This window comes from Narcine bancroftii, chromosome 5 (genome assembly GCF_036971445.1).
Source record: "Narcine bancroftii isolate sNarBan1 chromosome 5, sNarBan1.hap1, whole genome shotgun sequence".
NCBI lineage: Eukaryota > Metazoa > Chordata > Chondrichthyes > Torpediniformes > Narcinidae > Narcine > Narcine bancroftii.
In genome coordinates, this window is record NC_091473.1 from 169,661,423 (window position 1) to 169,680,555 (window position 19,133).

Sequence of the window (19,133 nt, forward strand, 5' to 3'; positions counted from 1 at the left end):
TGAGAAGCCAGTTGAGTCCAACTCTGCAGACTTGTAAATAAAGCTTGTCGTGTCATCAGTTTTAAAGAGACTCATGTGTGAGAAGTTTTATTTCTGACAATGGGGAAATGGAGCAGGAAAATTGATCCCAATTCTTAAGGATGCGCCAGAATTAGAAGGTAGCAGAACCAGTGAATGTACAATACTGATTCGAGGGTTTGTAAGACCAAGTGCCAGGAGCGGACGTGCAATTTGATTCCGGATTGGAAACATTCTGATTGCAGGCATCTAACCAGAAATAAGAAGGCAATACTGGAGGTAAGACAGCATTTGTGGAGAGCGAGGCAGATTTAATTTGCCCGATGCGAGACCACGCATGGGTTTGAAGGGTTAAATGTGACTATGATGGCGCCTGACCTGCTGAGAATATCCAGCATTCGTCGTGATATTTCGTCCTTTCAATAATAACGGGCCGACTTGTGTCACCCCGACCGCCGGCGATTTGACTGGAGGAGACGACTGGCCCCTCCGAGTCCGGACCTTGAGCGCGTTCTCCTGCCCGGTGCGTCGCCGGAAGCAGCCGGCGCGAGGACCGGATGTGAGGTGGAAGGGACGGAGAAGATGGTGTACGTGTCCAACGGTGAGAGCCCATTAGTCTGTGTCGTGAGCGGGGGAGGGGGCACCAGGTATAATGGGGGGTAGAGTGGGGGAATCAAGTGTAATCGGATGGTGGTGGGGGGGGGGAAACCAGGTGTAATCGGGTGGTTGGGGGGTACTGGGTGGGGGAGGGAATCAGGTGAAGTCGGGGGTGATGGTGGTGGGAGAATCAGGTGTAGTCGGGGGTGGTGGTGGGGGAATCGGGGGTGGTGGTGGGGGGAATCAAGTGTAGTCTGGGGTGGTGGTGGGGGGAATCAGGTGTAGTCGGGGGTGGTGGTGGGGGGAATCAGGTGTAGTCGGGGGTGGTGGTAGGGGGAATCGGGGGTGGTGGTGGTGGGAGAATCAGGTGTAGTCGGGTGGTTGGGGGGTACTGGGTGGGGGAGAGAATCAGGTGTAGTCTGGGGTGGTGGTGGGGGGAATCAGGTGTAGTCAGGGGTGGTGGTGGGGGGAATCGAGGGTGGTGGTGGTGGGAGAATCAGGTGTAGTCGGGTGGTTGGGGGATACTGGGTGTTGGAGGGAATCAGGTGAAGTCGGGGGTGATGGTGGTGGGAGAATCAGGTGTAGTCGGGGGTGGTGGTGGGGGGAATCAGGTGTAGTCGGGGGTGGTGTTGGGGGGAATCGGGGGTGGTGGTGGGGGGAATCAGGTGTAGTCGGGGGTGGTGTTGGGGGGAATCGGGGGTGGTGGTAGGGAGAATCAGGTGTAGTCGGGCGGAATCAGGTGTAGTCGGGCGGAATCAGGTGTAGTCGGGCGGAATCAGGTGTAGTCGGGCGGAATCAGGTGTAGTCGGGCAGAATCAGGTGTAGTCGGGCGGTGGTGGGGGAGGGGAATCAGGTGTAGTCGGGGGTGGTGGTGGGGGGAGAATCAGGTGTAGTCGGGGGTGGTGGTGGTGGGAGAATCAGGTGTAGTCGGGGGTGGTGGTGGGGGGAATCAGGTGTAGTCGGGCGGAATCAGGTGTAGTCGGGCGGTGGTGGGGGAGGGGAATCAGGTGTAGTCGGGGGTGGTAGTGGGGAGAATCAGGTGTAGTCGGGGGTGGTGGTGGGGGGAATCAGGTGTAGTCGGGGGTGGTGGTGGTGGGAGTATCAGGTGTAGTCGGGGGTGGTGGTGGTGGGAGAATCAGGTGTAGTCGGGGGTGGTGGTGGTGGGAGAATCAGGTGTAGTCGGGGGTGGTGGTGGGGGGAATCAGGTGTAGTCGGGGGTGGTGGGGGAGAGGAATCAGGTGTACTCGGGGGTGGTGGTGGGGAGAATCAGGTGTAGTCGGGGGTGGTGGTGGGGGGAGAATCAGGTGTAGTAGGGGGTGGTGGGGGAGAGGAATCAGGTGTAGTCGGGGGTGGTGGTGGTGGGAGAATCAGGTGTAGTCAGGGGTGGTGGTGGTGGGAGAATCAGGTGTAGTCGGGGGTGGTGGTGGGAGAATCAGGTGTAGTCGGGGGTGGTGGTGGGGGGAATCAGGTGTAGTAGGGGGTGGTGGTGGGGGGAGAATCGGGTGTAGTCGGGGGTGGTGGTGGGGGGAATCAGGTGTAGTCGGGGGTGGTGGTGGGGGGAGAATCAGGTGTAGTCGGGGGTGGTGGTGGGAATCAGGTGTAGTCGGGGTTGGTGGTGGGGGGAGAATCAGGTGTAGTCGGGGGTGGTGGTGGGGGGAGAATCAGGTGTTGTCGGGGGTGGTGGTGGTGGGAGAATCAGGTGTAGTCGGGGGTGGTGGTGGGGGGAGAATCAGGTGTAGTCGGGGGTGGTGGTGGTGGGAGAATCAGGTGTAGTCGGGGGTGGTGGTGGGGGGAATCAGGTGTAGTAGGGGGTGGTGGTGGGGGAATCAGGTGTAGTCGGGCGTGGTGGTGGGGGGAATCAGGTGTAGTCGGGGGTGGTGGTGGGGGGAGAATCAGGTGTAGTAGGGGGTGGTGGTGGGGGAATCAGGTGTAGTTGGGGGGTGGTGGTGGTGGGGGAATAGGTGAAATCAGGTGGGGGGGAAAAATCAGGTGTAATTGGAAGGAGGGACCAGGTTTAATCAGGTTCCGGTTGGGGGTTGGGAACAGGTGTAATCGGGTGGTGTGGCGGGCCGGACGGCCTGCTTTATGCCGGTGGAATGTACACCCCGGTTCCCATCCTGGCCACAACACGGGCGCCCGCCATCCTGCCGGTGAGGTGCAGCTCCCTTCCTTCTGTCTTTGCACTCCTGCACCATCCTCGGAGGGCGGGCCAAAAAGGAACTGGCTGACTTCATGGGTGCAGTTAACCTTTGACCACAGCAGGAAGCACAGTGATGGAGAAACTCAGCTGATCATACACTGCAGCAACATGCAAAACCAACTTTTCGGGCTTGAGCCCTTCATCATGGAATGAAAAATGATGGCAGTCACCTGAACAAAGTGGTGGGGGGGGGGGGGGGCAGAAAGAGAAGCACAGTCCCAAAGGCAGGAGGTCATTTTTTTTTAGATAACAGGCCCTTTTGGCCCAGGAGCCTGTGCTGCTCAATCATACCTAAATGACTGACAGCCCCAGTATGTTTTGAACAGTGGGAGAAAACTGGAAACCCTGGGGAAAACCGATACAGACATGGGGAGAACATACTTAAAGACATAGAAGGATTCGAATCCTGGTTTTCTCGCTGATGCTGTAACAGCATGGCACCAAACGCCAAAATAGTTGAATAAGGGAGGAAGGGCACATGAGCATACAGGACAAGAAGGGATGGCTTTGTGAATGGAGAGAACCATGGGACAGTACAGAAACAGGCCCCTTAAGCCCTTCTAGTTTGTGCTGAACCATTTTTCTGCCTTGTCCCACTGACCTGTACCCAGTCCATTGCCATCCATACCTCTCCCATTCTGTTCAAATTATTCTTAGATGTTAAAATTTTGCCTACATTCACTATTCAGCTGGTAGTTTGTTCCACACTCCCACCACTCTCTGTGTGAAGAGGTTTCCCCTCAAGTTCCCCCTAATCTTTTATCTTTTCATCCTTAACCCATGTCCTCTGGTTTGTATTTCACCTTCCTGCAAGGGAAAAAACCCTGTCTACATTTACTCTGTCTATTCCCCTCATAATTTTAAATACCTCGATCAAATCTCCCCTCATTCTTCTATGTCTCAGGGAATTAAGTCCAAACCTATTTAACCTTTCCCTGTATCTCAGTTCCTTGAGTCTGGGCAACATCCTAGTAAATCTCTGTACTCTTACTGTTTATTGATATCTTTCCTGTAGTTAGGTGACCAAAACAGCTCATAATAGTCCAAATTTGGCCTCATCAATGTCTGACATAGCTTTACCTTAGCATCCCAATCCTATATTCAATACTTTGTTTTATGAAGGTCAATATGCCAAAAGCTATTTTTACAACCCTATCCACCCGATGCCACTTTCGGGTATTTGCGTATCTGTATTCAAAGATATCTCTGTATTTCCACACTCCTCAGTGCCATACCATTTACCATGAATGTCCTTTCTTGGTTTGTCCTTACAAAATGCAAGACCTCACACTTATCTGCATTAAATTTCATCTGCCATTTTTCCAGCTGGTCCAGATCCCTCTGTAAACTTTGAAAACCTTTGCTGTCCACAATGTCCCCAATCTTAGTGTCATCTGCAAACGTGCTGATCCATTTTACCACATTATCATTCACATCATTGATGTAGATGACAAACATCAATGGTCCCAGCATCGATCCCTGAGGCAGTCCACTAGTCACAGGCCTCCAGACTGAAAAGCAATCAACCACACTACTCTCTGGCTTCTCTCTTCCAGCCATTGTCAAATTCAGTTTATTACTTCACTATGAATATTGAGTGTCTGCACCTTCCTGACTAACTTCCCATGTGGGACCTCGTCAAAGGCCTTACTAACGTCCATGTAGACAAGGGTTTGGATAGCTGGAGGAAAGAAGACAAAAGGGGAAATAGGCTAGCATAAGGGGCTTGCCTTTGTAGGTTTCCAGAAAGGATTTCTCCACAAATCCCACCAACAGACAGGCATAACATGAAAAAAGTGGAATGAGTCAAAGTCATTAAAAATTGGGGAGGGTGACTGGTTAGGTCTCTTGTCAAGAAAGAAACTAAGGGCTTTGAGACCTGTATGGGGGATGGAGGTGTAAAGGTCCATAATGAAAATTAGGCCATTCAGGGAATTGGAAGTCATTGAAGAGATGGAGGCATGTGAGGTATCACAGATTTAGGTGAAGAGGCATTGGACCAAGGGAGAAAATATGTTGTCGAGGTAAGATTATACTAGTTCAGTGAGGAAAAAGCAATGGAAATAATGCATCTACCCAGATGGTTATGTTTATGTATCTTGCGTAAAAGGTTGAACCGGGCGGTGTGGGAATGGGAGACATTGAGGTTGGAGGCCATGATAGGGAGGTGACGAGAGGTAATGAGGTTGGAGATGGTATTAGAGATGCTGGCTTGATGTGCTGGGGTGGATCCTGTGGAAGGGGTATCTGAGAGCTGTCATCTGGCCTCAGTGAGGAAGAGATCAGTGCATCAGACCACAACAACGTGACACTTGTCTGCAGATTGATGGTGAGGTTGGGATTGTGGTGGAGAGAGTGGACGGCAGAACATTTGGAGGAGGTAAGATTGGAATAAGAGAAAAGAGTGATGAAGTTGAGACCATTGCTGTCTCATTGGTAATTCAAGATAAATTGCTGGGTTAAGTCCACCAAAACAGAGAATATGGAAGTCTGGTGCTGAAGTAAAAACACAATGCAAGAGAAACTCAGCAGGTCAAACAGTATACTTTATATAGCAAAGATAAGGATACATAACAAACATTTCGGGCTTGAATCCTTCATCAAGGTAAAATGGAGAATTGTACTGATGCAATTCTTAAAAAGATTGGTTATTTCACATTACTGTTGATCATTTTAAAACACTGAAATGGGCCCTTCAATCCAGTGGTTCATATCCACAAAGTTGAATGGCCGACATCCCTCTAAATTATTCCATACACTTGAACAAATTTCTTTTGAAGATGTAATTAAATCCCTCTCCAGTACTGACCCTGGAAACTCGTTCCTCATACCATCCTGTGTGGAAAAAGGAGCCCCTGGGTCCCTTTTAATTATTATCCCCTCTGCCTAAATCTATGCCCTCAAGTTTTAGATTACTCTGCCATTGGAAAAGGACTATGACTCTCCCTTACCTGTGCCCCTCATAATTTTATTTCTCTCCACAAGGTCACTCCTATTCTTCAGGAGAAAAGTCCCAGCCTCTTAGAACATAAAACAACACAGGAACAATGTTCACACAGAACACTATGGCAAATTGAACAAAATCACTGCCCCTCGCATGTGATACATCTCCCTCTATTCTCTGAGTATTCAGGTGTATCTAAAAGGCTCTTCAACACTAACATTATGACTGCTACTCCATTAGTCTGTTTCATACACCTACAATTCTTGGTGTAAAAGATTACCCCCCCCCCCGCCCTTTTGACTTTTAAAGAAACATTGTAATTCTGCTTTTAAGAAAAAATTGTGGCTGTCCAGTTCATATTTATAATGTTTGCTTATATTCTCAGAAGAGATACAGGTTTTTAACGGCTGTTAATGTATGAGACATTGAAATTTTTTGAAATTATTGAAAAAAATAACTTTTATAATTGCTAATTATGCTTTGCTAACAACTGGAATTGAATTGCGGTACTTGAAGAGAGAAGTATGTAATTACCTGTTCCTCTTCGTACAAAAAAGACGGGCTGCATCTGAACTGAAGAGGGACCAATAACCTGGTAGTCAGATTTGCTAGAGCTGTTGGAAGGGTTTAAACTAGATTGGCAGAGGGGTAGGAACCAGAATGAGAGTACAGAGAATAGGGACAAAAGCATGATGTTCTGAGTTTGTGAGGAAGGAGCACCAGGGGACAAAACATAAATGTTGTCAGAGGTTTTTAAATGTATCTATTTCAACACTAGGAGTATTAGGAATAAAGGGGATGAACTTGGAGCATGGATCAGTTCGTGGAACTACGATGTTGAGGCCATTACAGAGACTTGGCTGGAGGATGGGCAGGATTGGCTGATGCAGGTACTGGGGTTTATTTGTTTTAAAAGGAATAAGATGGGAGGTAAGAGAGGTGGGGGGGGGGATAGCAATACTGGTCAAGGATAGTAAAAGGAGAACGCTGTTGAGTGAGCGTCTATTAACACGGTGTGGGTGGAAGTCAAAAATAGGAAGGGAGCAATAACTGTACTAGGAATAGTCTATAGGCCCCCAAATAGCCCTTGGGACACTGAGAAGCAAATATGCAAGAGGATTTTGGAATGGTGCAGGGTTGTTATATGGAAGACTTCAACCCCATCCCTAATATTGACTGGCACTTCCTCACTGCAATAGGGATAAATGGGAATTAATTTGTCAGGTGTGTCCAAGAAGGATTCCTAACACAATACATGTACCAGCCAACGAGAGGAGAAGCCATATTGGATCTAGTAATGAGTAATGAACCTGGTCATGTGGCGGTCCTCTCAGTGGGTGAGCATTTTGGTTAGGGTGACCAGACTCCCTGAGCTTTAGCATAGCTATTTATAAGGATAAAAGCAGATAAAATGGCAATGTGTTTAATTGGGAAAGGGACAATTACAATGTATGAGCCAGTTACTAGCAAAAGTAAATTGGGAATAGATGTTCAAAGGTGAAAGTACAAACTAATGTGGAGGAAGTTCAGGATAGGTTTATCCCACTGGGACAGGGAAGAAACAGTAGAAAAGAGAGCCATGGTTGATGGAAACAGGTGAAGCAGCTAGCCAGGAGGAAGAAGGAAGCATACATTAGCTATAGGAAACAGGAAGAGCTCATGAGAAGTATTTGTTAGCCAGGAAGGATCTTAAGAAAGGACTTAGCAGAGCTCAAAGGGAGCGCGAGAGGGCCTTGGCATGTAGTATTAAAGAGAACCCCAAGGTGATCTGTGAATATGTGAAGAATAGAAGGATGACAAGAATGAAGGTGGGACTGCTAAAGGATGGAGATGGAGGAGGTTGGAGATGTCCTAAATAAATATTTTGCTTCAGTATTCACAAGAGAAAAGGATCTGGATCAGGGTGAGGTCAGAATAGAACAGGCATCTTTGCTGGACCATTTTGAGATTAAGGAAGAGCATGTGTTGGATCTTATTAAAAATATTAAGATTGATGTCTCTGGGGTCAGATGCTCTATACCCCAGGTTGCTGTGTGAAGTGAGGGAAGAGATAGCTGGGGCAGTGCCTGTGATCTTTGAGTCCTCTTTGGCCGTAGAGGATGTGCCGGAAGATTGGAGAATGGCAAATGTGGTCCCCTTGTTTAAAGAAGATAATAGGGAGAATCCTGGGAATTATAGACTGGTGAGTCTTGTGTCATTGGTGTGCAAACTATTGGAGTGGATTCTTAAGGATAGGATCTATGAACATTTGGAGAAGTACAATCTACTCAAGGATAGTGAGCATGGCTTTATGAAGGGAGGTTGTCCCTCATGAGTCTAAGTTTTTTGAGGAGGTAGCAAAGGAAATTGATGAGGGCAGGGCAGTAGATGGGGTCTATAAGAATTTTAGTAATGCATTTGAAAAGGTTCACCATGAGAGACTTGTTCAGAAAGTCATGAGGCATGGGATCCATGGAATCTTGGCTGTGTGGATAAAAAATTGGCTTGCATTTTGAAAGCAGAGAGTAGTAGTGGAAGGAAAGTATTCTGCCTGGAGGTCAGTGATTAGTGGAGTTCCACATGGAATTTGCTCTGTGATCTTTATAACTGACCTAGATGAAGAAAAGGAAGGATGAGTCGATAAATTTGCAGGTGATACAAAGGATGGAAGAATTGTGGATGGTGCTGAAGGATGCTGTAGATTACAAAAGGGTATAGACAGGGTGCAGAGTTGGGCAGATGGAGTTAAATCCTGATAAGTGTGAGGTGATCAATTTTGGAAGAACAAACCAGAAGGCTGAGTGTAGGGTTAATGGTCAGTTACTTCAAGAGTATGGGTGAACAGAGGGACCTTGGGTTCAAATCCATACATCCCTCAAGGTCGCTGTGCAGGTTGATAGGATAGTTAAGAAGGGCCGTAGGATGTTGGGCTTCATTAATAGAGGGATTGAGTTCAAGAGTCGAGATGTCATGTTGCAACTCTACAAATCTCTGGTGAGACCACACTTGGAGTATTGTGTTCAGTTCTGATCACCTCATTATAGGAAGGATGTGGAAGCAATGGAGAGAGTGCAGAGATTTACCAGGATGTTGCCTGGATTGAGAAACAAGTCTTGGATGAGGCAAGGTTAGCAGAGCTGGGAATTTTCTCTTTGCAGCATAGAAGGATAAGAGGATACTTAATAGAGTTCAACAAGATTATGAGAGGCATAGATAGGGTGGACAGCCAGTGCCTTTTTATTAGGGCAGGAATAGCAAACACCAGAGGACAAATGTACAAAATGAAGGGAAGGAAGTTTAGGGGAGATATCAAGGGTAAGATTTTTACACAGAAAGTTATGGGTGTTTAGAATGCTTTGCCAGAGATGATGGTGGAGGCTGAAACATTAGGGGGATTTAAGAGACTCTAAGACAGGGACATGGAAGAAAAATAGAGGTTTATGGGGTAGGGAGGGTTTAGGTTTTTTTAAAGGAATATATGGGTCAGCAGAACATCGAGGGCTGAAGGGCCTGTACTGTGCTGTAGTGTTCTATATTTTATGTATTACCATATTTCTGTTTGTTTATTTTGGTGCTCCAGGCCAAACTAGATCAATGACCTTATAAACTAGAAGTCTATGATTGGAAGAACTCAAAGTCAATTTTTAAAAAAATAATTTTCATAATCATTATGAAATGAGTACATCTGCTAATTTGTTTGAGCTTTGTGGTCTACTTGCATTGAATGTTTTAGAGTCCAAAGTCTTACCTCCAACCTTCCCACATAAATCTGTTGCTATCCAATAAACAAATTGCTCCATTGATTTGAATACAGAAATTGTCTTGGGCTAAATCCACCATATGGCAGTTGCTTAGAATTGTTGAAAAAATTAAATGTTTTGTAATCATAAAAAAAAGAGTACTTTGATTAGATGCACTTTGGGTCAAACCTGCATTGCTTCCACATGACGTATTACTGGATGATAGAATTTGAACTGAGAATTTAAGGGGACCAAAGTATTTAAATGTTGATACGAATATTTTTTGTTGCATGAACAATTATTGTGCATGGACTAAAATGTATAAACACTGTATTGTATTCTTTTGCAGGACAAGTTGTGGATAATAGGAGTCAAGCACCATGGAGTTTATCATCAATTATTCAGTTCTTCTGGGGAATAGTGGAGTTTATTTCTTTCTTGTAAGTATCAATATGAACTAATACCTTATATACTCGTATAATTGTCAAATTTTTGGACCAATTTTTCAGGTCAAATTTGAGAGGGTTGACTTTTACACAGGTCATATTTTTGGCCATGGTAAGTACCTGCATTGTTCTAGATGTTGGGTGCTTGGATGGCTGGACCAGGTGGTGAGTCTGCGGTCAGAAGACTCAGGTGGGTGGGTGGCTGAGGTGATGAACTTGGTCGAAGTGTTGAGAGTTCTGATCGGCGGGTGGTCAGAGCCAAAAAAGGGGGATTTGGCTTTTACACAGGTCATATGAAAACATGTAGTTTTTGGGCCAAAAAAAAAGGGGTGTAACTAATGCACGGTATCAATGATTGCATGAGTACGTAATGGTCTTTCTTCCTTTCTGAAATAGACACTGTTTCCACTGAAAATATATTTTATTCCCATTTAGCTTTCGGACATTGTTCAATCCATCTGGAGCTGAATATAAAAAAACTGGAAGTCATTCGTCCTGGGGCAGACCTGATGATGGAAGAGGGTAACTCTGATTTAAAGCAGATAATATTTATTTTAAATAATATGTTTCCTCATTATTCTTCTGAATCTCTCCTGAATGTGCTTTATGAAAATGGAAGTTCATAAGAAGTTTTTCAATAGATCCAGGTGGCTTCTGATACAAATAAACTGTTTATTACAGGCTGCCAGAAACTCAGATGTTATTAAATTAAACTCCCACTGCCGGTCGCTCGCCCACCCGACTCATGCTGCCGGACTCTCTCCCTACTTGCCAGATTTTGGAGCTTTCCGGATTTTAGATGTCCAGATAAAGGATTATGTACCTGTAGTAAATGATGTGCCCTATGAAATTGATCATCATTTTGTAAAACGAGCAACTTAATTTGTAAACAGACCTCCAGGAGTTCCACGGAGAAGAATGGGTCGAATAAATCATGGAGGAGGTCCAGCACCGCCTCCAATGTCTGGGGGATGAGGAAGGTAAGATGAGTTTCCAAACTGTTGGCATTGTGTTCCATGAATGCAGGATTATCATCAATGACTACTTCAAGAGCTACCTTTGAACCTATGATGTCACCATCCAGGAGGACAAGGGCAACAGGTGCATGAGAATGCCACCTAGATTCCCCTCCATTTTGTATACTGCCATGACTTCTCTTCAAAAACATTGGTCTTAATCCTGGAATGCCACTCCACAGTGGATGCTTTACAGAGTAAAAAGAGAGCATTACAAGCTTTGTTGAGAATTTGCTTTTAACTTATTCTTATTTACTTAAATTTCAATCACCTGTTCATGCATTATGTTATTTTTTGATATATAATGGCAGGCTTTACTATGCCATAAATCAGCTTTTAAATGTCAACAATCAAAAGGATTGTTTAATCAATAATCATTCATTATAAATGACCAAATATTAATTTCCCTTATCTCATGCTGGTGTTGATGGTACTTTTGCAAGAGCCCATTTCCTCATTAAACCTGTCCTCTTGATCATCAGTTTGAATGTGTTAGCTTGTAGTGTTATCACAATGTCGCTAGGATTGGTAGATGCTGGATAGTGTATTTTCTGTTTGCTTGAGACTTCTTACAGAGCCTAACTAATACACCTGCATTAAGAATAAACAATTGAAAAGACAAAAATACTATACTTACACTGAACAAATTTGATTTGCATGAATATATAATTTTTCAAGCATTTTACTTTATTTTCAGTTACATGCTTTGAAAACATTTAACCATCACTGCATCTGCAGGTTCCTCCTCCTCCATGGAGCCGCCCAAAAGTCAAACAACAACATTATAGATAATGAACTCACCCACAAGTTTACAGATAAAGCCTCTTTCCGGGGAAACTCTTACTAAGCAGGGATAAGGGTGCACCTTAAGAGAGTTGCTCCAACAATGAGCATCAACCAGCTCTTCAACCTGGGCGATACCATTGCTGTTTCACACCACTTTATTCAAACAGTAAAACACAATCAAGGCACTCCATTGGCTCCCATCCTAGAATTGCTCCCATCCTTTTGCTGGTTGCTTAATTTCTGGATACCAGGGTTTTGACTGTATTTGAGATTCATTTGGAAATGTTCAGTCTGTTCAGAACATTGCTTCAATTGAAATGGGTAAATTCCAAGGTCAAAACCACTGTTCTCTGGCAGAGCAAATCTCAAAGCTCCATTGATAACATTTGATATTAAGTAATTACACAATGAAATCAGACTTGATGAATTGAGGAGTACAAAGAATTATATTTTAAAAAATTCTTTACAGGTAAAGGCCTGCTATCCAAAGCAGGCATTTGGACATGCATTCACAATGACATACAAGAAAACAGTGAGCAGATGGAAAAATCTGTAAAGATAAGAAGTTGTGCTGATGAGAAGGAGTGAATGTATTTGTCCTTGCAGAATTGTTGTCCTCTGTTAAATGCAGTGATTAATGATGTTGGGTCAGGAATACCTGAATTTAAAGGTTCTGGCACAATGGAAAGACAACTGTCTGGTATCTTATTAATAAAAATGTCTTTTTTCAAAGTGTTTCTTTCAAAACTTGTATTTGAATTGTCTGCATTAAACTAAATTCTGTTCTTCCAAGTCTTGTCATTAATAAAACTTAATACAACAATAATTTTGGTGGCTGCTCAATAGCCTGCCAAATGAAACAACTGAGAAATTCACACTAGAACTCTCTATATAGAGATAAAACTAAAATGCAGTACATACTGCCACATTATTTGAAATTTGCCAATGTTAGGATGTTTGCAGTGTCCTCCATAACATAAAATCTTGATTCAACTTGTCAGCGCTTATTCCTGTTATTAACCAGCCTTGTTTGAGATCCCACACTTACTATTTAGATATCTGTAGCAACCCTTGCTGTTTGTTTTCATGTTACACATCAAATTTACTTTTCTCCCTTCTTACTGTCCGTTTTAAAATTACTTGCAAGTTTTCTCTTAAATAGTTTTTTTTCCTTGTTATGAGTTATCTAGTCTTTTCATAGCAGATTCTTAAAAACTTCCCAGTCTCCTGGCAAGCCCTTGCCAATTTGTATGTCTCACTTTCAACAGAACGTTCTCCTTGATTTCTATTGTTGCTATAGATTGTGCATCTTTCTAATTGGGATAAATTTATGCTAAGGGTTATGAACCAGCTGTTCCATCTCCTGACTTTCAGTTTAGCTTATTTTCCCAGTCCACCATGGATAATCACGTTCATACCATTATGGACAAGTTGAAGACATTGATTTTGGTCCTGTGATGTTCAGCCTCAAACTGCATATTATGGTCACTATTTCCTAGGGCAGCCATCCTCAATGGGGCTTTACAGTCGTGAACTGAAATCATGAAGTTTCTTTTATCTAGTTCTGAGAAGTACAGAAGAATCCAATTAAACTTGACTTCTTCACAGGCAAAGCACCCCATTAACTTGGAGCAGAGTCTTGAGGGAACATAACCAAAAAAGGTTGAAAATAGCTAAAGGATGTTTTACTTATTAAGATCTCTTACTAAGTTCACATGATCAAATTCAAAATAGCCTTTTCTCAGATCAGTTCCATAACATTAAGAAGCAATCCCTGATGTATGACATAAATTCTTCCTTTTCTTGCCATTTTATTTCATCCAATCTATATGGAGATTAAAATTTCCCATGGCAGTTACAGTTCCCTTTCTAAACATTCCCAAGATATTTCCCTATTTGTGCTCTGCCCTTTTGAAAAATTACATTTTGGAGGCCTATAGAATACTCCCACCTATGTCTTCTTTCTCATGCTATTCATGATTTTAACCTAAACTGATTCTGCATTGCTATCCACTGCAATATAACAACTCAACTTCAATCTGCTATCTGATTAACAATATTTACCCCACCTCCTTTCCCCTCTAGCCTGTTCTTGTAGAACAGTGTTTAACCTAGAAAATTGAACATCTGATCCTGGTCACACTGCACTCAAGTCTCATAATGGATGTTAGAGGATATTTGTATATTGCTATCTCCACTGTTAACTAACTTATTGCAAATGCTGTATGCATTCAAATAAAGATTTAGATGATCTAGTTTTTGATAACTGGATTTGCTTTGTGTTGCATATTTTTTCACATTTCTTGCCTGTTACACTTGTCCATTCCTGCACTCCTGTTCTCCCCTCCTTCATGACATCACTCTTTCAGTTCCCCTCGATTTATTAAACATATTATTCTTGGAGCTAACCTTCCTATCACAACAGCACAAGCTTTGAATTGGCTTGCACAAGCCAACACACGCGTTACTTTGAATTACTCATATATAAGTTCTCTGTTGGTCTTTTACACAATCACAGTACCCCCAGTTATAGTGTGACACAATAGTACACATTGCAGGGTTGATTGTATACAAAGAGGAGCATAAACTCTGGTCATCATCCAGCACAAGCATTGCTTAGTCACAAAGATGAAACAGCATAAAATCTGTATCATCATGCCAGAGTGAACAATCTAATGGTTGCCACAATAATTTCATCTACATTTTCTCCCATCGACTTGTCCATATTCTTTTGATGTTTCTCTCCATCCTTATCCATACTCACATGCATATGTTGTGATATAAGCAAACTTGCAAACAAGTTCCTCAGCCAAACCATTGATGTAGATTGTAAGTAGCTATGGCCCAAATATCAATCCCTCCAGACTAGTAGTCTGCCAAAATTCCCAATGTCAACGTTACCCTGGTTCAATATATTTTCATTTTGTTGACCAACTGTCTGTGCAGAAGTGTGAATGCTTTCTGAAATGCAGTACACAACATCCACTGGTTCCAGTCCCCCCCCCCCCCCCCCCAAATATGTGAGCCAGATCCTCCAAGCCTACAGCAGTTTATTCAAACAAGATCTTTCTTCCTTAAATCCATTTGGCTTTGCTCAATCTTACTACTCTTTACAGGGTGTTCTTTTATTACATCATTCACGGTTCACATAAAGAGAGAAAAAGCAAGAAAAGGACTCGAAAGGACAACACGGCCTGTTTCCGCTCCGTAAATGGTTATATATGTAAGGAGCAGATTTCAGATTTATTACCAGAGTACATGACATCACATACAACCCTGAGATTTTTTTTTCCCCCTGCAGGCCAGGCAGAATTACTATTTATTGGTAGTCCAAAAAACTGTGCACAATGAACACGTGTAAACAACTGACTGCATTGCAGAGAGGAGAGGAAAAAAGAACAATAAAGTGCAAAAGCATCCTGATAAAATGCGTCCCTCTCTGAGTTGGTTGCTGAGGAGTCTAGTGGTGGAGGGGTGACCGCTGTTCCTGAACCTGGGCGGGTGCGAGTCTTGTGGCACCGAGACCTCTTTCCTGATGGCAGCAGCGAGAACAGTCCTTGCTGATCTCTGCCACTCTCCGACGGCACTGTTCCCTGCAGATCTTGTCGATGGTGGGAAGGGCTTTGCCTGTGCGGCTGCAGCCGCCTGTATCCACTACCTTTTGCAGGGCTTTTACCCGTATCAGACCGAGCAGACGCACCAGACAGCAAATTCTTTTATATTTTACCTCCCCCCTCATTTAGTTATTGAATATAATGTTAAAGTAGGCAGCTTGGTCCAACGGGTTTCGTGCAGGGGGAACTGAATCCCTCGTGAAGACGCAGACGAAGCGGCGGAGGTGAAACCAGAGGCACGCACTGACAGGAAGCCACACGGAACCTAAGAGCCGCGGAACCAAAGGCAGACAGGAAACGTGCTCGCCGATAGCGGGCTGCAACACTTGGGAGAGAGTCGGTGCCCCCTTGTTGGGGGGGCGGGGATACCTGCAAAATGACGCAGGTGGAACCGGATAACGGCAAGGAGAAGGAGAAGGAGAAGGAGCAACGCGGCGTGAAGCGGCCGATCGTCCCCGCTGCCATCCCGGAGTCTGTCCTCGAGGTGAGAGCGAATGAGATGAGCCTGGCCCTCAGTCTGTTGCTCGTCGACAACCGCCCTGGCCCCTTCAGCCTCACCTCAACCTGCCACTCGGACTCCCTCCTCATCCGTCCCACCTGCTGGTCTCATCCTCCCCGAGCTAACGATGGTTGTGGCAGCAAAAGTGGAAGTGGTTTTGACACCTACTTAGGTCTTTCTCTGGGTCGCTTTTCCCAAGGAGAGGAGCAGAATAGTGCAACTGTAAACCGGGCAGTTATTCAAGGAAACTGGAAAACCTGTACATGAGTGAGGCCTAATCTAAAGAAGCAATGCCTAGCGCAAGTAAGTTGGACAAGAAAATTTACAGGTTCGAGTGGATAAACTCAACAGGTCACGCAGCATCCACAAGATCTGCTGAGTTTCTCGAGCATGTTTGTGCATTGTAGCATAAGGAAGATGGCTGTGATTGTTGGAGGCGAATCTCAGCCTTGGTACAGCTGAAAGAGTCCTTAAGACCAAGCCAATTCAGCTGACCTTCCTGCCATCACAAGATGAGAGAAGAATGGATTCCCCCCCCCCCCCCCCCCCAATATTTGCTCCTCGGACAATGAATGTCCAAGAGCTTGACGACACAGCATGATAAATGGCAAGCAGCAGTTTTGGATTTCCAAGTGGTGCTTGATAAGATGCCACATAAAACATTACTGCATCACATATGGATAATAAAACTTATAATAGTTAGCATGATGAAAGATTTAATTAACAAACACACAAAAGAGTTGGAATAAGATGTTTATTCTGAAATAGGTGGAATTTTGGGGGTAGCTCGGGGATTAATTATGGGGCTTTTTCTATTTTTCAATCTGAATTGAAAAGGAAACCTGCAATGTATTCGTATTTGCTAATGAAATAAAGATAGATAGTAAACTCAGGTCCATGAAGATCTGTCTTCATAAAGAAGATATAAATGGTGACAGATGGATTGTGAAGTGTGAGGATTTCCAATTTGGAAAGAATAGGTGAATTTATTTAAATAAAGTGAACTTGTATCCTTGTTTGGGAAAGATCAAGCTCACACATGAGTCTCTTTAAAACTGATGACACGACAAGCTTTATTTACAAGTCTGCAGAGTTGGACTCAACTGGTTTCTCACCAGTTAAGCCCCGATACATACAGTGCATTGATTTTTATACCTTTATTATTTGCCCTTCCCCTTCTTATTAATACTGTTTTAATTGGTTAGTATTACAAAAACATTCTAAGTATAACTGCATTATTAATTATCACGTTCGTTACGTACGCTGTGAACTCTACATTCACTGAATTCTGTTTCTCACACTTCTTATCAATCCTTTGTCTCCTGCATGTCTCTCACTATGACCATGAAAAGATAGGTTTAAAAAAACATATTCAGCAGCTCCTTCTGTCCTTGACTGCTAGTAAACTCTCTGTCCGTTCTGGCTTCCCTGTTTATGATTAATCATCACATTTTAACTTAAGTCTTTTTAACCTAAATTCTCTATATCACAATCCACCCCTTTCTCTCTTTAAAATGTGTTGAATATATGTATAGATATGAATGGGGATTCTAAGCTAGGGAAGAGAAATGTTTTATGATACATTAATCTCACGCTGAAATAAAAGTCTTACAGGGTCTCCCATCCCCCCTGGTTGCATAGCTTGTTCGACCATGGAAATCACCAGGCTGCGTAGACAGGGAATAATACAGGGCAAAATAAGTAGGAGGAATACAATACCTCCGATGACCCACAAGAAGGTACGCCACCAGGTTCCTCCAAACCATTTGTCCATCCAATTAAATTGTGGGAAAGGATGCCAGGTTTGAACCGGTACATGTGACAATGTACGAATATTATCAGCGATTTTACGAATGGCTTTTCCATTATCATCAATCTGTAAGCAGCAGTTAGTCAAATTAAGTTTGCCACATACACCTCCTTCCGTGGCTAGGAGATAGTCTAGGGCTAGACGGTTCTGATATATAGCAGAGCGCATTTGACCTTGCTGGGATGCAAGTAATTGCAGGGCTATAGCTGTTTGATTTGTAACAATTTCAAGCACTGCTTGTAAGCGAATTATGCGATTTAACATATATATAGGAGTACGATAACCCCAAGATCCATCTTGAGCCCATGTAGCGGGACCATAATATTGAATTATGCGCTCTGGAGGCCAATCATCTCTCCATTCTCCCAAATGTACCGTGGTAGAGCGGGGTTCACGATGTAATGTATCAAAGACCTTCACGCCTAATTTATGACCGTGATCGTGGGGTAGAAGGAAAAATTCTGGGCGGATTATTCCTAGGAAACAAGTTCCACTCCACTGTGAGGGAAGACGAGTATAAGCTTTATTACCACATACCCAGAATAATCCATTTGGGGATACTCCATACCCCCTTTCCCAAACTCTTTTAAGAACAGGATTTGATTGGTATGGTCCTGTGATGGTGGAAGTGGTACAATTCCAAAACTGAATACTGCTATTAGACAGGGGTAGGCAATTAGTTTTAAAAACAGTGGATAAGAACCAAGTCTGAGGTTTAGGAAACCAAGTGAAAACACCAGGCGAAATGCGAATCCATACAGCCTTGCAGGGACTTTCTCCTACTGGGTATTTGCCGGCTCGTGAGAGACAATAAAAACCAGAGGGGACATTAGAGAGAGACCAGGTTTCTCTTGATCTCGTTCGGTTAGTTGTCCAAATGCGGGAAATCATGGTCAATGAATTGAGAGGTTCTCCCCACCAAGGCCATTGTTCTGACATCCGTGGAACCCCGCAGACCCAACAATTAGTTACATTAAAAGTTCCTGCAATTTTAGTTGCCAGATCTACAAAAAGGTTATCTCCCCCAATTACATTACCGAAACTTACATGGTTATTTGGATGGACTCGAACTAAGTCCGGCTGTCTTAAAGGGACAGGCAATTTCGAGTGTGGAGTGTAACTTCTCATTGGAACAGTACGTTGGTGTATGCAAAACCAGAGTCCATCAGGGCATGGTGGGCTTGAGTCACCTTTCCAACCGTTAAGAGGGAAAGGAGTGGTATTAGGAATCTGTATATAATGACCCATATTATTTCCTTCTTTTTCCACACAAGGGGTATATGGATGTTGGGTGGTATTTTCTGCCCAACATTTCTCAGGAACTGAGGTATGGGAAATGAAATTACCTTCCTTTCTTCCCCAAATGTGGTCCTGAAACAGGACCACTGTATCTCTGCATTTCTTACATTTCACACCTGATAAAGACATAGGCAAACTAAGAAAAATCAAAGAACATAACAATAACATTGTGAATTAAGTCTTTT

The 19,133-nt window shown here is 43.7% G+C and overlaps 2 protein-coding genes and 2 long non-coding RNA genes across 11 annotated transcripts in view; 2 read left to right on the forward strand and 2 right to left on the reverse strand.

The window, feature by feature from the left end:
- LOC138764169 (uncharacterized) overlaps window positions 1–614 on the reverse strand; it is a 100,427-nt gene extending 99,813 nt beyond the window's left edge. For 3 of the 4 annotated variants that reach the window (XR_011358027.1, XR_011358028.1, XR_011358029.1), the window contains exon 1: window positions 397–614. This is a non-coding gene — a long non-coding RNA (uncharacterized lncRNA). The remainder of the gene's footprint in view (window positions 1–396) is intronic. The other variant, XR_011358030.1, reaches the window with a different exon arrangement.
- On the forward strand, window positions 1–10,908 carry selenok (selenoprotein K). Its single transcript, XM_069939694.1, has 4 exons — window positions 1–619; window positions 9,828–9,918; window positions 10,360–10,446; window positions 10,818–10,908. The coding sequence occupies exons 1-4, from the start codon at window positions 601–603 to the stop codon at window positions 10,906–10,908; spliced, it is 288 nt and encodes a 95-aa protein (XP_069795795.1). The 5' UTR covers window positions 1–600.
- The window catches only part of LOC138764174 (uncharacterized), a 26,519-nt gene continuing 17,745 nt past the window's right edge, over window positions 10,360–19,133 (reverse strand). Inside the window, exon 2 of the long non-coding RNA XR_011358035.1 lies at window positions 10,360–11,128. This is a non-coding gene — a long non-coding RNA (uncharacterized lncRNA). The remainder of the gene's footprint in view (window positions 11,129–19,133) is intronic.
- Window positions 15,605–19,133, forward strand: part of actr8 (actin related protein 8) — a 56,593-nt gene continuing 53,064 nt past the window's right edge. For all 5 annotated transcript variants that reach the window (XR_011358021.1, XM_069939689.1, XM_069939690.1 and 2 more), the window contains exon 1: window positions 15,605–15,824. Coding sequence is in view for 4 of the 5 variants with exons in the window: in XM_069939689.1 (XP_069795790.1) it covers window positions 15,717–15,824 (108 nt within the window). In the remaining variant the exon portion in view is untranslated. The remainder of the gene's footprint in view (window positions 15,825–19,133) is intronic.